Source organism: Gopherus flavomarginatus, chromosome 9 (assembly GCF_025201925.1).
Source record: "Gopherus flavomarginatus isolate rGopFla2 chromosome 9, rGopFla2.mat.asm, whole genome shotgun sequence".
In the NCBI taxonomy this organism is placed as follows: domain Eukaryota; kingdom Metazoa; phylum Chordata; order Testudines; family Testudinidae; genus Gopherus; species Gopherus flavomarginatus.
Genome location: NC_066625.1, coordinates 50,453,580 through 50,476,235, shown reverse-complemented (window position 1 = coordinate 50,476,235; position 22,656 = coordinate 50,453,580). Strand labels below are relative to the sequence as shown.

At 45.5% G+C, this 22,656-nt stretch overlaps 1 protein-coding gene across 6 annotated transcripts in view; it reads right to left on the bottom strand.

Moving 5' to 3' along the window:
* MYO9A (myosin IXA) overlaps positions 1–22,656 on the bottom strand; it is a 566,016-nt gene that overhangs the window by 257,129 nt on the left and 286,231 nt on the right. For all 6 annotated transcript variants that reach the window (XM_050968015.1, XM_050968016.1, XM_050968017.1 and 3 more), the window contains one exon: positions 1,700–1,794. In XM_050968015.1, coding sequence (XP_050823972.1) covers positions 1,700–1,794 — 95 coding nt within the window. The remainder of the gene's footprint in view (positions 1–1,699; positions 1,795–22,656) is intronic.

Below are 22,656 nucleotides of genomic sequence, written 5' to 3'. Positions count from 1 at the left end.
TACTTGGGCTTAAGTCCTTAGCACCCATGTGCGCTAGCTCTCCCAACTTTAACGGGGTCAGGGAGGTATCTGTTCTCTTTGGGGACATTTTAGATGAAGATGGCTTGTCCTTATGTCTATGAAAGTGCTCTTTGCTCTCATGTGAAGACTTCTCCTTAGGCTTAACATCTTGGCTTCTGTTCCTGAGCTCGAGTTCAGAGAGGCACTGCCTGCTTGGTCAGACCTTTGTACAGGGGGCGGTCCCTGGCCCATGTCTGACTAGGGTTTCATTACCTTCTCCATGAGATGTTTTCTGAGTCTCAGCTCCTGACACTCATGAGTTCTGGGGGGGAAAGAGTGGCAGACGCTGTACTTGGTAGAAATATAAGCCTCATCTCATGAGCACTAAAGGCAATGTTGATGTTTGTCACTCACTGAAAAGAAGCAAGGGCAGGAAACACTACTTTTGAACCCCAGGACTCTGGGCGTAGTTCCAAGCTTCTTGGGGGGGTGGGGAGAGTCTCTACGTGGGAAAGAAATGGAGGGAAAAACACTAGCTCTACTATCTGCCTGTGTAGACTATACTATCAAAACTATTAAAATTAACTATTTATAATATCTTACAGCAATGACACAGTAAAAAAAAGAAGCTGCGGACACCAAAGATTCCAACTCAGACCATGCAATGGTAAGAAGGAACTGAAGAGGCGTCATCCCACACCACCGTTTATGCCCTCAGTTTGTGAGCACATGTGTGAGCCAACGGATATTGCTTGCAAAAAATTCTGGACTGAGTCACATGGTGCGCATGTGTATCTCACATGTGGAATACACATAAGGACTATCACTCAAAGAAAGAATCGCTATTCTCAAAGCTGTACTATTAATCAACGGATGCCACTAGTGCACAGCAGAGAGGTATCATGAAAAGGTGCTACATAAATTGATGGTGTAGTTAAGGAAGTGGCCATGTGTCTTTTAGCTTTATTCAAAATAAAAGGGGAAAGTTATCCTTTTTCTGACACTGCAACCATCTAATTATAATAGAGAAGGACATTGGAGTTTAATTTAAGTGGATATTTTAAAATAGAAGAATCTCATCATTAAAAAAATGGACTTATTGCTGAACTGCTTGTTTAAAACAAAAATAAATAATAAAGAAGGTAAGCAAGTTGGGAGTGAAAAATTGCCTAAAAAGGTTGGAAAGTAGTGGCTTGACTTTCAGATGTGTTGACTGCCCACAACTGTCTCTGAAGCAAGTGGGAGCTGTGGGTTCTCAGCCCCTCTGAAAATCAGGCAATAAAGTATGACATTATTTTGCTGGGAAACAAAAATAAAACAATACAGTGATAAATGATAAAACAAACCAATACATTTTCTTATAAGAATGAAGAGAAGGAATATGGTTACATTTTCATCACAGGGGTTTACTCATGCAATTCCCATAGACTAAATCCCTGTGAGTCATGAGGCTAAAATGTACACTTAAGCTTCTTTACCAATAAACATCTGTTCATAACAGGTAAACTCTGCTTATATCCCCATATAAGTGACTGTAAAATAAGAAAGCTGGCCAATATAAAGCAGATAATGAACCTTCTAGGCCACGTATTATATGGATATTTTCAGTCTGTTTACATTCATGTTGTGCAGGTAAGAATATCACTACATACAATACACCCCTGTTCAAAACCCTAAACTGCTGCTGACTGCCACTTACCCTCGCACAGTGCCTGTTTCCTGGTAATTCACTTGAATAAACTTGCCAAAGCGACTGGAGTTGTTATTATGCGCTGTCTTTGCATTTCCAAAAGCCTGTCACAATAAAGAGAAGATGTTATCATTGTGTTTCAGAAAATACAAGCTGCATATATCCTACTTACATGCACATTACAGGCTTGCTTTTGAGACTTGGCTGTCATTGCACAAATAATGATAAAAACCTGGAGAAGGGTGGCTGAACGATTTAATAGATTTAATGCTTCTCACTGAACCTCAGGGGACCATGTTTACATCCAACTTAAGGTCTTAAGTAGAAAGGAGCCGTACGACAGTTTCATACAACAAAACCATCATATGCCATTATAAACCTCTACTGTGAGAAAAATCAATGCTCAGCTAGAGTGAAACGTTCTACTTTCCTAATGCAGTAGAGGCCAGTCCCAAAAGTATTGGCTGAAATAATTTAGAAGGTCCCCACACTGATGTTTGCACTGATACTTCCTAAATTATCTTTTGAATAAACAGGAATTCAGTTTCTGGACAGACTTTTACTCTTACACAATTCATTAGCAATAGTCTACACTAATCTATTGCTATCTAGATTTTAAAAGTTAAAGTTTGTTATGCTTCTATTTTCCCTCTTAGGATGCGAAATGCTTGACATTACAGGACTGCACCTACATCTCGTGCATCTCTCCCACCTATTTTCATGAAATACTGACCTATTTACTGAAACGTTAATTTGGTGATACATACTGATGAGAGTAGTTCTGGTTCAGTAAAGACTCCCCAGCCAATATGATCAGAAAACAAAGCTGTTTCTAACCAGTGCAGCTGTTCCTGAGTTATTAGGTCAGGAGGAACAGTAGAGCTGGCCTCTTGACTCTAGTAACGCAGGATTATCCTGACAAGCGGAGCCTGGAGTTTAACCATGGCTGTTCAAAACAAGAAGGAGCCGGATGAGTCTCAATAAAATAGAAACAAATAGTTCTCTGACTGTGGGTACTGGCTCAAAATCACATATTGCAACAAAACAATCCTCTTAAGTCTGCAGTTATGTTTTGCATATATTTTGGTTCTAATTAAATCATTGAAGTAAGAAACATGATGCCCATTATCACAAGAAGTATTAAATCCAATAAGTCCACTATGAGGCATATTTATTAATGTCATAATAACTGGCTTACTTGTTTTTCAAATGTGAACACATGGAAGATGTTAAAATTCAATTTGATCCATGTTAATTTTCCACTGATCACTAAAACAAAGTTCTACAATTACAGAAGCAAGTTGTGCTAGTATATACATGGGAATCAGTTTTATATGTGATCTGATGAAAACTATGTGTTTCATGGATTCATAGACTCCACAGCCACAAGGGAACATTGTGATCATCTAGTATGACATCCTGTATAATACAAGCCATAGAATTTCCCCAGAAGAATTCCTAGAATAGATCTTTTAGAAAAACTGTGTGCGCACGCGCGAGAGAGAGAGAGGATGGTCGCCTCCCTCCTTTTACACACAAGGCCATCTTAGATTGCGCCAAACAGTCCTGCCACACAAAAATGATACTGCTGCAGTAGTCTGTACATACTGTCCCTTTAAAATTATCAAATGAAAGTTCCACATACATTTTCGCCTCAAAGAATAAAAACACTGAATACATTTTCTACCTTTTCTACCAAATTCTGAAGCAACCAATCTGAGAATGCACAGAAGGTAACTTTATTTCCATGTCATGAATCAACAAGCTATTGATTTACTTTTTTAGGTCACCTGATAACTAGCTTTGATTTTCAAGGAATGCTCTTTTGGTTCAGAGCTGATCACTTCAATACAATCCTCTGCCAAGATTTATGATAGAAACTAGTAAGAAAAATGTGTGAGGTTAATATTTATAAATGCAGGATTTTAAAACACTGCCTCAATGGCAAACTGACTCAGTATTCCCTAACTTTCATTATCTTAAGCACTGTATTAAAAGCTATACTGTATCCAGCCTGCCTTGCAGTTCAAAATAAAACAACGGGATTTTTTTTTAAGGCTAGAATATGGGACAGAACAAGAACTCTCACTTGAAATAAAATATCATTTGAAATTGTGAACATATTTTTCACTGGTGTAGATGAAAAAATCCAAAAGACAAACAATTTTAAGAAGCATGCTAAACAAATACTACTACCCAAACAATGAGAGAAGGATGCTTTGAACCAGGACTGTAAAAGAGAGGAGGGAGAGAAATGCATGTCTAATTAATGTTATGAGTAGCAGTAAGTTACGTAATAATACACTCTCTCTCTCTTTGCAGCAGTTTATGAATCTACTAATGAATAGCTTTTCTCGTCTTTTAAAGAACACGTAGATGAGCAACACAAAAAGAGACTGCAACATGGTCTAGAGTGGATAGCTCACTGGACTGGAAATCAGGAAATCTGGTTTCTATTTTTGGCACTGTCAATGACCTTTATGTGACCTTGGACAAGTCAGTTCATCACTCTAGTCCTGTCTCCTCTCCCACCCTTTGTCTGTTTTGTCTATTCACACTATAAACTCATTGGGGCAGGGACTGACTCTCCCTCTGTTTTGGCACAGTGTCTAGCACAGTGGTTCTCAAAGGTTTGTACTGGTGACCCCTTTCACATAGCAAGCCTCTTAGTGTGACCCCCCTCTTATCAATTAAAAAAGTTTTAATATATTCAACACCATTATAAATGCTGGATGCAAAGCGGGATTTGGGATGGAGACTGATAGCTGGCAACCCCACCCCCCTCCCCATGCAATAACCTTGCAACACTCTGAGGGGTCCAGACCCCCAGTTTGAGAACCCCTGTTCTAGCACAACAGAGTTCAAAATCTAAGTACAAACATGCCAGTTACCACTCCATGGTTAAGCTAAGTTTTGCATTTACACAAATAAATTATATTAAGAATAAGAAACAAAACTGAAATACTATACCAATTTTTCAACAATGGAATTTACTGCTTGATTATTTTTTATCTAAATGAAGCTAGAGATAGATTTGAAAGAATACTAATCAGAAATGGACATTCCAAGGTTACAGTGCAGAAATTCTCCTTTATTTAAACTATTATATACATGAGTTGAACCACAGTCGCACGCATCCGACGAAGTGGGTATTCACCCACGAAAGCTCATGCTCCAAAACGTCTGTTAGTCAATGAGGAGCCATAGGACTCTCTGCTGCTTGTACAGATCCAGATTAACATGGCTACCCCTCTGATACATGAGTTGAAGGATTTACCTATGTTCTTCAATTTGTCTTACCCTAACAGCTCAGATAAAAGCTAGAGCAGTTCAGCAGTGCAGAGCAAGAGTACCAGTCTAATAAGCAGCATGTGTTTATATTCCATGTCAGTCAGCACATTGCCCCAGGTGTCCTCTGAATAAAATCAATAAACTCAGAACAATAATTCTGTGTTTGGAATATGGCTTGTACTTAAATATTTATTATTAATAATATTCATTTAATTTTATGAACCTTTTCTGGAATAAGACTGAAATTCAAGGCCACAAAACCCATATGCTAAGTGACTGAAACAAACTTCGTTTAAAACAAATTGGTATTATTCATGTAAGGGAGTTTGCATCAGCAAGCAACAATATAAAAAAACCAGCCACATGACAAGCCAGTCGTACTCTATCACCCTTTCATATTTCTATAAAAAATTAACCAAATACCAGTACTATTGAGGTTTTATGATCAGTTGGCTTTCTAGTTTTCTGTACTGTACTGTATTAAAGTGATTAGATCATTGTTTCAGAGAGAGAAATTAAGTCTATTTCTTATGATTGTTATTTAGGAAGGGTTCTATCCAGTAGTAAGTCAGCCTACTGGCTCAAGGAAACTACAACTATAGGAGATGCTCCCCCAATCAGACAGGGTACAGTACTTCTTCCTGTCCCCTTTCCACAAGCCTTGTCATATATTCTTGGTGTACTCCAAATCAGAAGCAAGGAAATTACGTTGAGGGTTGCACTGAGCAGCTCTGGAAGTCCTCCAGTATCTTAAGGGCAGAAATTTCTATTCTGCTTGGCAGGGGTAGTCAGAGAAAAATTCTCAAAAGACCAGCAGGTCTCAGAAGCTGAAACACTCATTTCTGAGAACGGTCAAAGGAAAAAATTAACCACCTCACATACCTCCTCTGCAAATGTCCGTTTTTGTAAGCCTATTATTAGACTGAAGATGAGAGAGACCTCTTCACTTCCCCTCACAATCCACCACCTCTGCAGGTTATTTTCTTTACAAAAACCACCCCATCTCCCCATAGGCAGATGTAGCAGTCACAGTCACTAGGAATGGAGTAAGCTTCCTTAGGTTGTGTGTTCTCATGTAGGGAATAGAGGTACTGACTAAGTATAGGGAGCTGTGAGAGTCGGAGTTGTGAGCTGCATGAATTCTCCATCTTCGTAAGCTGTGGGCTTAATGACATTTTTTCTTTTGGCTTTACACAGCAGGCCAACCTGTCTTATGACCTGAGAGTCCATGGAAACGATTATAGGTAATATTACCTATTATGGGACCTGTGATGTCAATTATTCATATTTTCTGTATTACTCCTTTATATATGAGAGATCTTCATATATCTTAGGGCAGAGGCATTCTGAAAATACAGTTACCAACTAGCTAAAAAGAACAGTAGAGTGTTAACTTGAGGCAATTTAATTTTTGTTTGTTTGTTTAATTCATGAGGTCTCGTTAAAAGAGTGACTAGGTTATAAAAAATCCTATTAAGGCACCTTATACATGAGCAAGTCTAGATATATTTGAACTGTACACTGTGTTCTTGTAAAGCCAGCAAGATTGTATGAAATGTAACAGTACCACCTTGGAAAAGTGTGAATAAACTATAACTATTTCACTAAAACAAATTCTGTTCTGTCCATATTATTTCCCTCTGCTAACTGATTGGTGCAAAGCTGTGATTGCTTATTGGCAAAACTCCATAAAGAGCATTCCTAAAATTCTAGGCAAGGCCAGAGCTTTTACTGGCCAGGGCTCAACATTTTGAAGAAAAAAAATTAAATACTCCTCTGTATGAGCAATACATCCAGTCTGGACTAGACACCGATTCAAGAATTCCAAAAATTTAGCTCCAGACAAGTTATGGTTTTGCTCCTGTAAGTTCCTACCACATTTTTAAACAGAAAGTTATTTTGATTTGGCTGGAATTGACTTTAAAGTATATTAAATCTTAAAAGCTGTGTTAGGTCATTTGAAAAGGTTTACAAAAAAATCAATATTGTCAATCTGAAATGTTAAAAAATCATAAAAGTCTGGTCACAAAAAAGCATTAAATTGATATTAAATAGCATGAGATTTAAAAAAAATGTTTGGGGTTCTTTTTTATTGCCTTGGGGTTTTGAGTCTTTATGGTTCATGTTTTGAAACTTTTCCCCCACAACCAGGAGTAAAAAATTACTATTTTAAATAAAAGATGAGATTCTCATATAATCACATGATTCCAGAAGCTGGGGCTTTAAGAAAAAAATATATATAATGGGACTTACACTAAAAATTGCAAGCATTGGACTTGCAAAAAAATCTACCAAGGTACCTGAACCATTGAAAAAATGGATGACCTTTTGGGAAACACTGATGAAAGAGTCAAAGATCAATACATGCACATTTGAGATTCCTCTCATACTCTATTCCATTGACCCCATCACTTCTGCTTTCTCTCCTCCATTACTCTGCTGCTAATCCCTACCCTCAAATTCCTCTCAGTCTCTCATTGTCCTTTGGCTCCTTCTTCTCACAATACATATATATGACTTGGTCTTCTATATCCTCAAAATACCTTATCCTTCCACCCTACCTGCTTCTCAACTACAGACTCATCTATGCATAGATTTCCTCCCATTCAACTCTGCCTTTAATTCCTTCCAATCTGGCTTCCACTCACCTCAACTCTACTGAAACCACTCCTGCTAAATTCTCTAGTGTCCTCTTTCTGGCTAAATCTCAAAGCCTCTACTCCACCTTCATTTGCCACTCCCCAACCCTATGTTGTTTTTGACAACATCTATCCTCTCCTTCACATATTACCCTTCTTGGGCTTTTGAGATACTGTTCTCTCCTGCCTCTCTCACTATCCTTCAGCATCTCTTTCAATGGGACCATCACCCCTCTCTAATCTGGGATAACCCAAAATTCTGTTATTGACCCTTTTTCCATGTGGTCAGGACTTCAGTTCTGTATCTCATCTGAAATCTTAAGACCTCCAAGCACTAGAAGAGACCTCTGGAATCTCTCCTTTCCCTAACAGCATTCATTTCTATGAATTACAGGTTGTAAAGTATCAGAACTCTATTTTGTTAATTCGGAGCCTGAAAACAGTGAAATTTGTGTGGGAAAAGGGGACAAACTATGGGAATGTACCCAGTCTCCCAGAAGTGAGTATAAGAGGGAAGAAAAACAGAAAGACGGAAAGAAAGAGAAAGGGAAATGGAAATATAACATTAAACAAATGGTCAGCAAGAAAAGAACAAGAAGTCCAGTAAAGAGAGCCAGTGCCAAAGCCAAGCAGCTGATCAACAATGTCTGTGCCAGGAAATACTGAAAAGACTATGTAGGAACTTTTTGGCTTTAAAACACGTTATTAATGACTTCTAATAAGACAATTTCAGTGGAGAGGGTGAATGCCAGACTGGAGAGGGTGAAGAAGAAAGCTGAAGGAGGCTTTATTACATCATGTCAAGCGATTTCTGAGGCTGAATCTTGTATCATAAGTTCTTTTTTGCAAACAGTGTGAGTGCATTAAGACATCAGTGAAAAAGTAAAGTTTTTCATGTAATAGAACAAGTAAGTGCCAGCACTGACTTACCTAGCTATCATAACAGCACATGAAACTCAAAAATATAATGTACTGAAACACAAAATAAATTGTTCACACTATTCACTTATGAGAATGAATGAGGCTTGTATACTGGAATTATTATCATGGTCATTATTTAAAGCAGAGGTGGGCAAACTATAGCTCACGGGCCGGAACTGGACTGTGGGCCATTTTAAACCAGTCCTTGAGCTCCCACTGGGGAACAGGATCTGGGGCTTGCCCTGCTCCAGCCCCGCGGGAAGCAGGGTCGGGGGGCCGCTCCACGCGGCTCCCGGAAGCCACAGCATGGCCCCACTCTGGCGCTCCAGAGCAGGGTCAGGGGCAACTCCATGAGGCTCCCAGAAGTCACGCCATGGCCCCCCTTCGGTGCTCCAGATGGGGAGCAGGGTCCAGGGCCATTCCACGTAACTCCTGGAAGCAGTGGTATGGACCCCCCTGGCTCCTATGCACTTCAATGGCCCCGTTCCAATGGCCCCCTCCGGCATGCCAAAGGGGGCTGTGGGGGCGGTGCCTGTGGAAGAGGCAGCATGCAGAGCCACCTGGCCACGCTTCTGCATAGGAACCGGAGAAGGGACACGCTGCTGCTTCTGGGAGCTGCTTGCGGTAAGTGTCGCCTAGAGTCTGCACCCCGCGCCTCTCCCCATGCCCCAACCCTGATCCCCCTCCTGCCTTTCAAACCCCTTAAATCCCAGCCCAGAGCCCCCTTTTGCACCCCAAACCCCAGAGCCCACACCCCCAGCTGGAGACTGCACCCCCCACCCCACCCCATATCCCTCTCCTCCGCTACAGCCTGAAGCCTCCTCCCACACCCTGAACTCCTATTTTCTGGGCCTACCCCAGGGCCTGAACTTCCAACCAGAGCCCGAACTCCCAACCAGAGCCCTTACCCAATCCCGCACCCCAAACCCAATTTTGTGAGCATTCATGGCTCGCCATACAATTTCTATTCCCAGATGTGGCCCTTGGGCCAAAAAGTTTGCCCACCCTTGATTTATAATGTAGCATAGGGCCTACTGGCCCTAAACCTAAACCAGGACCCTGTTGTGCTATAGAGCTCCCTCCTGTCGGGATAGAGTGGCTAGACAAGAGATCTTACAGCAGTGCAGCTGCATCGGTACAGCTACAGCCACTCCACTGTCAGGTATGCAGTGTAGCTCCTCTTTGTCATCAGGATGACAAAAGAAAATGATCGCCAACAAAGGGTGGTAGCTTCATTGCCAGGAGAGCATCTTCTGCTGATGAAGCACTGTCTACACTGGCACTTTTTGTCAATAAAACTTTTGCCATTCAATGTTATGTTTTTTTCACACCCCTGAGCGACAAACGTTTTAAATGATAGACATAGTCTTAGTCTCTGCAGCCCTGATGGATGCCCTGAGAGAGGCTTTAACTGAAGCTGGAAAAAGCACACAAAGACCTAAAAGAAAATCTCTGGCCGCCATGTATTCCTTTTGTGTCTGATGTCACTTTGACATTGTTTGGGAAAATATATGTTTAAACCAGTGTATCTTGCAGCACACTCTGAAACTGGTGGGTGAGACCTAAACAAATTTGTCCCTTAAGTGTGGGTATTTAACTGAAAACACCCTTACTTCTGCCTCTCACAAGATTAAATCTGGGCTTCATAAAAGTGTTCCAAAAAGTATACTTGATGGTGTGCAGACCGTGTCACTGAGGTTACTGGGGGACCAGTTTAGTCATGGCTCTAAGGCTATGTCTATACTGCAATTAAAAACCTGTGGCTGGCCCCTGGCAGCTGACTTGGCCTAAAGGGCTATTTAATTGCAGTTTAGACATTTGGACTTAGGCTGGAGTCCAGACTCTGGGACCCTGCAAAACGGAAGGGTCCCAGAGCTCAGGCTCAGGCTAACAAGGAACTTTTGCGCTGTTGCAACTCTCAAATTCAAATATAATATTATAGCAGTTTTCAAACTTCAAATTGTAAAGTTTGCAATTGTACTGCAGGATCTTGAATTTCAATCTGTTCTCTACAGATTCACTAGGAGATTATTAGACTCTTTCCTATCCCTATACTAGTAAAAATTCCTGAACATTTATTCAGGTTAAAGGAATTAGACATAGATCTCTAGAAATATATATTCTACTTTTTAACTATTAAAATAAAGAAATCTAAATTCTTGTAATTACAGCATTCTCCATAGCAGCATTGAACACCTCCCCCAAACTATGTTAAAATGAAAAATTTTAATTGTTGAAGAGGAAAATGTAATAAGAGGCCCTCAGCATAGCTTTTAAAGAAATCCACGTTAGGTCAGCATGATCAGCCCTGTACTAAGTCAACAGAATTCCTTCCAAATCAAAACAGCCTTTACATTATTCTTGCTATGAACAGCATGTTATTCAGAGGCACTTCCTGTGGTCCTTTCAGACTTGTATATGGTAAAGTACATGTGTCATGGCACAAAAACACTTTGGGTATCTATCCTAGTAGCCTATACCTATTACTGTGATAGATATATAGTTAAAATCATTAAGACAGTTTAAACTATGTCCCTGGGCTCACAAGACTCATGAGACGCTTATATATGCACAACTGAAATATTCAGTAAAACTTAGATCATTTGAGACAGAATCTCAATGGGTTATCTAATGCTTAGTTAAGCCAGTATTTATTTTTAAGGAAAACTGAAAAAGCATAACTTAAAAAAAATGTTCTGTGTGGTCAAGAAATAACAGTGAGCACCTAGTTCTTACTGACCAATTAAGTTCAAAGGCTGAAAACTCATTCCCTACTCTCGTGTGCTAAGACGTTTCATCTCTCTCAGCAGCTGATGATTTTGTGACCAGGGACAGTGGCTGAAAGATATTAAGCATGGTCTACACTAAAGAGTTAGGTCAACATAAGGCAGCTTACATCAACCTAATTATGTCAGTGTACAGACCACAGCCTTGCTCCCACCGGTGTCAGTACCCTAGTACACCAACATAACTCCTCCACCTCCATGAGAGGCACAGGGTTTATATCAGTGTAGTTAGGATGATGCAGTGTCCATGCAGTGCCTTACAATGGCTGTTGGCTGTCTGCTATCATTCTTGTCAATTTCATGGCTCCATACTGGAGCCATAAAATTGACAAAAAAGCCGTGGGACGGGTAGGAGGCTCCAGCAAGCCTGGCTGCCCCAGTTCCCCACTCCCAGCCCAGCTGCAGCCCAACCATAGCCACCCAGTTCCCAGCCCAGCTGCTGCCCAGGCTGCATCCATCCAGCTCCTCACTCTCAGCTGCGCTACTACCTGGAGGCTCCTTGCAGGGAGCTCTGGTGCTGCAGGGAGTCCCTTAGGCTCCTCACTCCCCGCCACCAGAGCCCAACTGCCCCACGGGCTCTTGGCTCCCTGTTCCCTGCCGCAGTCAGGCTCCCAGCAGGGAGCCGAGAGCCTTGGTGAAACTGCCAGGTTCCCTGTGGGGAGCACGGAGCCGAGAGCCTGGCTGGGGGGTGGGAAGAGCTAGGGGGAGGGAAGCAGGGAGCCGAGAGCCTGGGAGGGCAGCTGGGCTTCCAGAAGCGAGCTGCATATGGAGCAGCAAGCCCAGGCTCTCGGCCCCCGCCCCCACCGACTGCCCCTCTTAAGTCAGTGAAGATGCACACCACCAACAGACGTGGGGGGAAGTGTGGACATGAACCACCACAGTAATTACTGTGGTTGTGAGTTGACCTAACATAGGTCAACTTAACTTTCTAGTATAGACATGCCCTAATACAAATTAACATCGCCAAACCAGTCTACATGTGCTGCAATATCTAGGGGGGAAAAGGGGGTTCTTTCTAAGGCTCGGTCTACACTAGATTTACACCAGTATAATTGTTGCTCAGGGATGTGAAAAATCCACACCTGTGAGTGATGCAGTTATATCAACCTATACCACAGTGTAGACGCCACTATGTCAACATAGGGCTTCTCTTGTCGACATAGCGACCAGCTCTCATGGAGGAGGATTAACTATGCTGATGGAAGAACTTCTCCCATTGGCATAGAAACATCTTTTCTTAAGCAATGCAGGATTTTAAGTGTAGACTGACCTAATGATGGAGCTACTGCCTTAACTTTTAATTTCCAGCTACTGTTTCTTCTTTTTTTTTTTTTTTTTGAAGTGTTGATTTAAAAAAAAAATCCATAAAAGTTCAGATTTCACCAGGCCATTAGAAGGCATGTGTTCAGTCTAAGGATTCTCTTCATGCTAAAGTTCAAGTTTATGTTCCAACACACTGAACTGCTAGAGTTGTCAAGCACGGTTGTTAAACAAGGGTTAGTAATGACAACAAGGGTATTTTTTCACTCTTTATACTCAAAGGTGACAACTAATTTTGTTCATTAGAAAAATTCATCCCTAGACACTGACCCCACCTGAAAAATTTCAGCCTATAAGGTGATACAGTAGTTTGATAAGATGTAAGCCACAGAAAAGGCCTTTTAGAATGGAAATACCTAGGCAACCTTACACCTGCATGCATCATTACACACACTACCAGTACATAGAGGGGGAAAAAAAATCAATCCCTGAAATACAAAAGGATTTATTAGAACCAACTTGATGGTGATTTTGTCCATTCTATTGGGTCAGTACAATACTGTTCTCTATAGTATTGTCATAAGCCAGTAGATGGCACCTAAGTGTGAGCAGCCAAGTCCTGGATGATCAATGACCAAGAGAGGCAAGAAGCCAGAGGCTTCCAGTTAGTTGGGAACAGCACCATCTTTGTGGGAGGGAATGGTAGAGAGGGGGGCACCGGTGGAAGGAAGAAGGGCTGTGTTGCCTTGGATGCGGGTGTGAGTGAGCCTGGGGAACAGGACTGTGATGGACACTGCTCGACTGCGATTACTGACCACTTTGGTTGAAGACTTGCATGTGTCCTCAGGGAAGATGAAGTAGCCAAAGAGCAGTGGAGGCCAGAGGTCCAGACCAAGCAGACAGCAAGCAGTGCACCTTACCAGGCTAGTGCATCTCCGCTTTGTGTGTAACACCAGAATCACTGGTGATTAAAGAACTTAGCTGGCAAGTCATGGTTTTGGGCACCTCCAGGGTAGAGGAAGGAATTGTTCTTTTTGTTTATTTTAACTGTTTCACAGGTGATCTTTAATTCCCATCAGTCCCCCAGCCCCTTTTGGCCTGTACCTATTCCCTTGCCTAATATTCTTGCACTGTATGTAAATGGTCTCAGAACTCATCTATGTGCAACTGGGTTTGGTGTCAGGATCTCCAGATTTATATAAGCAAAGGGGTCTGTCTGTGACCCAAAGAGAAACAGGTGCAGGCATGCTACCTTAAGATACCTACCAGCACAGAGAAAGGGGGTATTTGGTAGAGTATATTCCAGTATTTACTGATTCTGCTTTGCCAATATCTCTAACAATATACAATACTACAATAAATAAAATGTCTACATTTTAAAAACAATATGTGCTATAAAGGTTGCTATATAATACAAGATAAATTGCCTCTTGGTAACAATCAGCACAGAGCATCCCTATACATTTATATTCCTCTTGTTGTGACAGCATTTTTCATTACAGCTACAATACGATACTTAAAAACACTCAATTAACAGGCAAATCCTTAATGCAACTTTATCACGTCAAACTTCCTGTATGTTATTACAAAGGCATAAGAGTCTGATTGATTATAAGCTACTGATACACAACACTTACAAAAAATAATTTTGGCCTGACCTTATAAATTGACTCTGTGTAGGACCACCACACATGAGGAAAAGGCTGCTCCTTTCCACTTCCATAAAAAAAGACGGTTACTCACCTTTGTAACTGTTGTTCTTCGAGATGTGTTGTTCATATCCATTCCACTTAGGTGTGCGCGCACCACGTGCATGTTCGGAGACTTTTATCCTAGCAACACTCGGTGGGCCGGCAGGGCGACCCCTGGAGTGGCGCCGCCATGGTGCCCAGTATATACCCCTGCAAGCCCATCCGCTCCTCAGTTCCTTCTTGCCGGCTACTCCGACCGTGGGGAAGGAGGGCAGGTGTGGAATGGATATGAGCAACACATCTCGAAGAACAACAATTACAAAGGTGAGTAACCGTCTTTTCTTCTTTGAGTGCTTGCTCATATCCATTCCAGTTAGGTGATTCCCAAGCCTTACCTAGGCGGAGGGGTCGGAGCGAGACGTTGTGGAATGTAAGACTGCTGAGCCGAAGGCAGCATCATCTCTGGACTGTTGGACCAACGCATAGTGCGATGCAAAGGTGTGGATGGAAGACCAGGTGGCCGCGTGGCAGATTTCCTGTATGGGAACATGGGCCAAGAACGCGGCCGATGAGGCTTGAGCCCAAGTAGAGTGAGCGGTGAGATGGCCAGTCGGAACATAAGCCAAGTCGTAGCATGCCCGAATACAGGACGTCACCCAAGATGCAATCCGTTGAGAAGAGATTGCCATGCCCTTCATACGTTCTGCCACCGCTACAAATAGCTGAGATGAACGCTGGAAGGGTTTGGTCCTCTCGATGTAAAACGCGAGAGTCCTGCGGACATCCAGAGTATGCAGCTGCTGTTCCCATCGCAATGAATGTGGTTTTGGAAAAAAGACTGGCAGGAAGATGTCCTGATTAATGTGAAAGGAGGAGACGACCTTGGGGAGGAACGAGGGTGTGGTCGCAGCTGTACCTTGTCCTTATGGAACACCGTATACGGAGGATCCACAGTCAAAGCTCGAAGTTCTGAGACTCGTCTAGCCGAGGTGACAGCGACTAGGAACGCTGTCTTCCAGGACAATTACAGCAGCGAGTATGTGGCTAAAGGCTCAAAGGGGGCCCCATGAGCCTGGTTAAGACGAGGTTCAGGTCCCAGGTAGGGGTTGGGCGTTTGACCTAGGGTAGAGTCGCTCCAAGCACTTGAGGAATCTGGAAACTATAGGATGGGAGAAAACGGAACTGCCAGCCTCCCCAGGATGGAATGTGGAAACAGCTGCAAGGTGCACTCTTAGAGAAGAGATCACTAGACCTTGCTCTTTGAGAGATCATAAACAGTCCAAGATGGTGGGGACTAATACAGACTGCGGAGAAAGGTCCTGCTGAGCGCACCAGTGACAGAAGCACTTCCATTTAGCAAGGTATGTTGATCGCATGGAGGGCTTTCTGCTTCCCAGCAGCACCTGTTGCACTGCGGCGGAACAACGCAACTCTGATTGGCTCAACCAGCCAGCAGCCATGCAGTCAGATGAAGGGACTGCAGGTACGGGTGGTGCAGCCTGCCGAAGTCCTGCGTGATCAGGTCCGGGCAGAGTGGTAGGGGAATCAGGTCTGACAGAGACAGGTCGAGCAGCATGGTGTACCAATGCTGCCTCGGCCAAGCCGGAGTGATCAAGATAAGGCGGGCTTTGTCCCTGCGGATCTTGAGCAGAACTCAGTGGACAAGAGGAAACGGTGGGAAGACATAACAGAGGTGGCCCATCCAGGAATGAGGAACGCGTCCGACAGGGAGCCCGGGGAGCGACCTTGTAGGGAGCAGAACACTTGGCATTTCCTGTTCTCCCGGGAGGCAAAGAGATCTATGTGGGGAAAGCCCCACCTCCGGAAAACTGAATGGAGAATGTCCGGACGGATAGACCACTCGTGCATCAGGACGGACCTGCTCAGATGATCTGCGAGCATGTTCCGGACTCCCGGGAGGAAGGAGGCTACTAGGTCTATGGAGCGAGCTATGCAGAAGTCTCACAGTTGTATTGCTTCCTGATACAAGGGGGAAGACCATGTCCCTCCCTGTTTGTTTATATAATACATGGCCGTTGTGTTGTCTGTGAATACTGCAACACAACGGCCCTGCAGATGGCGCTGGAACACTTGGCACGCCAGCCGGACCGCTCTCAGTTCGCGGACATTGATGTGTAGCGTCAACTCCTGGGACAACCAAAGGCCTTGGGTGCGCAGGTGCCCTAGGTGAGCACCCCAGCCCAGAGAGGATGCGTCCGTTGTTAGGGACACGGAGGGCTGGGGAGGATGGAACGGTCAACCTGCACACACCCTAGGAAGACGTTCGCCACCAGTCGAGGGAGCCGAGAACGCTCGGCGGAACTGTCAGAATGATGTCTATGGCATCTCTGCACGGCCGATAGACGGAGGCGAGCCAGATTTGGAGAGGACGCATTCACAGCCTGGCGTGCTTTGTAACGAATGTGCATGCAGCCATGTGACCGAGAAGACCAAGGCAAGTGCGGGCAGAGGTTGTTGGAAAACTCTGAAGACTTTGGACAAGGGAGACTATGGCCTGAAACCGGTGGGGGGGTAAACTGGTCGTTGCAAGGTTGAAGTCCAGCATTGCCCCGATAAACTCTATCCTCTGTGTAGGCACCAGAGTGGACTTGTCTAGATTGATGATCAGTCCTAGACGCAGAAAGAGGTCCTTGATAATGGCCACAGGGCGATGACTTGTGCCTCGGAGGCCCCTCGGATAAGCCAGTCATCGAGGTAAGGGAAGACGTGTATCCGACGACAGCGCAGAGAAGCAGCGACAACCGCCATACACTTCGTGAAGACACAAGGGGCCAAGGAGAGGCCAAAGGGGAGGACAGTAAACTGGTAGTGTCGATGGTTTACCACAAAGCGCAGATACCGCCTGTGAGAGGGATAAATTGCTATGTGGAAATATGCATCCTGCATGTCGAGAGCGGCATACCAATCTCCGGGATCCAGGGAAAGAATAATGGTTCCCAGGGATACCATGCGGAACTTGAACTTTTTGATTAATTTGTTCAGTCCTCGCAGGTCTAGGATAGGCTGGAGGCCCCCTTTCGCCTTGGGAAAGAGAAAATATCAGGAATAAAACCCCTTGCCCCTTAATTCCTCCGGTACCTCCTCTATAGCTCCGATTGAGAGGAGCTTGCGGACCTCCTGGATGAGGAGTTGCTCGTGAGAGGGGTCCCTGAAGAGGGACGAGGAGGGGGGTTGGAAGGGAGGGGGTGAAACAAACTGAAGATGGTATCCAAGCTCCACCGTGCGTAGGACACAACGATCTGACATCAACTGGGACCACGCAGGAAGGAATGGGGAAAGGCAGCTGTAGAACTGAAAGGGATCTGGGGAGGCAACTGGTACACTGCTCTCGGGCGCACTCTCACAAGTTTGGTTTGGGTCCCAGTGTTGGTTTGGTGGGACCGGAATTGTTACCCCCTTGAGGTCCAGACTGACGCCTGCGATTAGTACGACCTCGTCTTCTGGCAAAGTCTTGCCTTGGCCGAGGCTGGGGGTAAGGGCGCTGAGGTTGGGAGCAGAAGGACTGTCTGAGTCTGAGGCATATGCATTCCCAACGAACGCATAATTACTCCGTTGTCCTTCAGACTCTGTAGTCTGGGATCCGTCTTTTGTGAGAACAAGCCTTATCCATCAAACGGCAAGTCTTGTATCATATGTTGCAACTCAGGTGGCAGGCCGGACACTTGCAACCATGATATACAGCGCATGGCTATGCCAGAAGCGACCGTTCTAGCCGCCGAATTGGCGGCGTCTAACGAGGCTTGTAAGGAGGTTCTCGCGACTCTCTTCCCCTCCTCCAGGAGTGCTGTGAATTCCTGGCAGGAATCCTGCGGGACCAACTCGGCAAACTTTCCAACAGCCTCCCAGGTATTGTAACTGTATCTGCCTAGGAGGGCTAGTTGGTTCGCTATGCGGAGTTGGAGACCTCCCGCGGAATAGATTTTCCGTCCCAACAAATCCATGCGCCGGGCCTCCCTAGATGTAGGCATGGGGGCTTGTTGGCCGTGGCACTCCCGTTCGTTGACGGACTGTACCACCAGTGAACAGGGAGTGGGGTGCACGTAGATGTACTCATACCCCCTGGAAGGCCCCATGTACTTCTGTTCGACCCCCTTGGCTGTAGGTGGGATGGAAGCCAGGGATTGCCAGATAGTGTCTGCTCTAGCCTGGATCGAACGGATGAAGGGGAGAGCTACTCTGGTGGGTGTTTCCGCAGACAAGATGCTTATCACCGGGTCCTCCACCTCTGGAACCTCCTCTACCGGCAGACTGATGTTCTGGGCGACACGCCACAGAAGGTCCTGGTGTGACCAGAGGTCAATCGGAGGTGGCCCCGATGATGATGTCCCCGCTACTGCCTCATCCGGGGAAGAGGAGGATGACAGCCCCGGGACGAGCAGGTCCTGCACTGACACCTGGTCCAGGGGGATCTCCGTGTCCGGAAGGTCATGAGGGTCCGGCGCGTGTGCACTGGTTTCCTCTGTACCAGTGGGGGGAGGTCGGCTGACGGCGGCCTCTGGCACACGGTGCTCTGAGTGACCGGAGCGTGATGGGCCAGTTGGTTCGCCTTGGGCTTGATGATACGCCCAAGGTGTCCAAAAGGACTACTGATGAGGTCCGTGGTCCGGGCCGTGGGCATGTGTATCTGAGTCCCCGTAGGAGGCACTATCCACATGGGAGGAGACGGATGGATGACGCGAGGGCCACGGAGGAGCCGAAGTCGATTGGACCAGGTCTCTGCGTCCATTGGACTCCCGTCTGTGCGGTACTGGCAAATGGTACAGAGAGTCGTAGCGGAGTTGGGAGTGGGACCGGGACCTGCGACCAGCGCGGTGCCGGGAGGTCGACCGGTGCCTCACATCTCCATGCTGAGATCGGCTGCGAGAGGTATGGACTGGTGCGGAGAGTACCGCGATGGAGACCGGGATCTCTAGCAGTGCCGCAAGTACGACCAGTACCGGGATGGAGAGTGGTACCGGGACTGCGAGCGGCGCCAGGATCGGGAGCGATGGCGGGACCGAGAGTGACCGCGGGACCTGGATCGGGACCGGCAGCGTTCTGCAGTGCCCGGCGAAGATAGCCTCATCATTGCAGGTTTGCCCAATGACTGAACCCGCACCGGCGGGTGCCGGGGATTGGGGCAGCGCAGGCTCCATCAGAGCAATCAGTTCCCGAGCTGCGGAGAAGGTTTCCAGGGTCGAGGGCACGACGAGCTCGACCATAGCGTGGGCTGGGGAGCCGGTGGGCACCAGACTCGACAGCTCCTGAGAGACCAGAATCAACGGTGCGGAGGCAAGCGGTGCCGCAGCAGTTGACGGTGCAGGGCGGTCCGCCTTGGATGTACACTCCGACTGCGGCGTAGATACAGGTGCCGCAGGAGCCTTGTGCCTCTTGCTCCTCGGTGAGAGGGATCGGTGCCAGCCAGAAGGTTGAGCCGGTGAAGGTTGGTGCCAAGAAGTCCTTATAGGAACCATGCGCTCTGGTGTGGAGGGAGCACTCCTCACCAGTGCCGGAGTCGGTGCGGAGGATGGAGGAGTTAAAGCTGCCTCCATCAAAAGTTGCTTAAGGCGAATGTCCCGCTCTTTCTTCGTCCGGGGCTTGAAAGCCTTGCAGATTCAGCACTTATCCGCAAGGTGGGATTCGCCCAGGTACTTTAAACAGGAGTTGTGCGGGTCTCCTGTAGGCATCGACCGATGACAGGCCGTGCAGGGTTTGAAGCCCGGTGAACCGGGCATGGGCCCCGATACCAGGGGAGGAGAAGGGGCTAGTCCCCAATCCCCTCAAACTATATACATAACTACTGTAAGAATTACTAATATAAATGCTAATTAGAACTATAGAAAACTAACTGTGTACACAATAACTATATAAACGAGCGAAGAGCTAGGGAGGTGGAGATCAGCTAAGCCACGCTCCACTGTTCCAACAACCGACACGGGCGGTAAGAAGGAACTGAGGAGCGGATGAGCCGGCAGGGTATATATCGGGCGCCATGGTGGCACCACTCCAGGGGTCGCCCTGCTGGCCCACCAAGTGTTGCTAGGGTAAAAGTCTCCAACGAACATGCACGCGGCGCGTGCACACCTAACTGGAATGGATATGAGCAAGCACTCGAAGAAGAACAGGTATTTCCCCCTCTGTTGCTACAATTATACTCAGTTTTGTAAGTAGTAAGAACATCACAGAAGAACTGGTTGCACGAAATAACAGATAGAATTATCATATGTTGATTCAGTTTAAATTAAATGGAAGGATAATTCAAAGCCAGGTCATCAGCTATGGGTTTTTTAATTTCAAACGGGCTGATCTGACGAAATTAATGGAATTATTTAAAGAAATCAACTAGATTGAAGAGCTCTAGGAGTTAAATATGGAGGAAATTTGAAATTTCTAGAATTCAGTCACAGAAAAGACATCTGAAATTTGCATCCCAAATAAGGAAAAAAATGTGTAGGAAAATGCTACAGACTCTACTCATGGAGGAAATCTGTGCCACTGTGTGCACTCATAATTCATGTGCCGTGCATTTTTTTTCCCCCGCAGAAAATAACTTCTGCCAGAAAGCTGCTGCAGTTCCGCCTTTTCCCACTTGGGGCCGCTGTGATGCTAGAACAGAGCAGCCGCTCCCTGGTCAGGAGGAATTTGCCTTGGAAAGTGACCTTGGGGTTGTCTTCCTCTGCAGTGTGGAGGTAAAGGTTATATGCCAGGATTATCTGGGAATATCTCACTTAATTTTCCCTACCACTGCAGGAGACTCAGGCATTGGTGCACCTCACTCCCTCCACAAGCTCTCCCAGTTGCACATAACAGTCTAGTCTCCTGTAGGCTACTACAACACTTGGATTTAAATTTGATTGTTGGGTTCAGCATGTGGGTGCTAGTGGCCTGTGATACACAGGTGGTGAGACTAGATCTGGTGGTCCCTTCTCGCTTTAAACTTTAGTATTTTAATTAGAAATAAAAGAGTTTAAGGCCGTCTGCTCACGAATAGCAAGCAAAGGTGCAGCCTGCTAGATTTCATCCATGGACACTGACTCCCTTTCAGTCCAAGAAGTAGCCATGAGCCTACTATAGTTATCCATCTCTCTCGATTGCCTGGACATACTCCCTACTAAATAATTTTCAAGGATCTAGCCATACTACTAGTTTTAACCTAGAAGTGTCATCCTCTCCCCTTTTTTTTTTTTCCTTCCTTGAAAAGAGCCAAAGGTTGTCAGCCACATGCAGATAGGACTTCAGTGCCTATATTATGTCCAGTGCCTGCTGAAGAGTCTCCATATGACGGAGGGTTGGGACAAAAGCCAAGAGTTTAATCAGCTGGAACCTGTGAAATTCTAATTTAACTTTTCTTGAAATATTAGGCAGCATTCTTTAAATTTTACCTTATCTGTATGCAAAGATCAGAAAGAGATCCTGACAAGAAAGAGCAGCCAATTCCTCAACTCTTTTGACAGAGGTAATAGGTAATGGCTACCAGAAAGGTAATTTTACAGACTGCTAAGAGAGTGAGACCATGGACAAAGGCTCAAAGGAAGGAAGTCTTTGAAGAACCAAGTTAAGTTTTTACACTAGAACAAGTGGTGCAAATTCAGCTATCAGATATCTTTACTTTCTTCAATGCAAATACTAAGGGACCCTATAAGTAGGGCCCTACCAAATTCACAGACATGAAAAACGTGTCACGGACTGTGAAATCTGGTCTTATGTGTGCTTTTACCCTATACTATACAGATTTTATGGGGGAGACCGGCATTTCTCAAATTGGGGATCCTGATCCAAAAGGGAGTTGCGGGGGGTAGGGGGGATTGCAAGGTTATTTTAGGGGGATTGTGGTATTGCCACTCTTACTTCTGCACTGCTTTCAGAGCTGGGCAGCTGGAGAGTGGCAGCTGTTGGCCAGGCACTGAACTCTGAAGGCAGCGCTCTGCCAGCAGCAACTCAGAAGTAAGGGTGGCAATACCATACCATGCCATCCTTACTTCTGCGCTGCTGCCCTCAGAGCTGGATGGCCGGAGAGTGGCGGCTGCTGACTGAGGGCCCAGCTCTGCAGGCAGCAGCTCAGAAGTAACGGTGGCAATACCATACCATGCCATCCTTACTTCTGCGCTGCTTCTGGCGGCGGCTTGGCCATCAGAGCTGGAATCCCAGACAGTAACTGCCGCTCTCCAGCTGCCCAGCTCTGAAGACAGTGCTGCCCCCAGCAGCAGCACAGAAATAAAGGTAGTAGTATCACAAATCCCCCTACAATAACCTTGCGACCCCCCCCCCACACACACACACACAACTCCTTTTTAGGTCAGGACCCCTACAATTATAGCACCATGAAATTTCAGATTTAAATAGCGGAAATTTCAGATTTTTAAAATCCTATGATCATG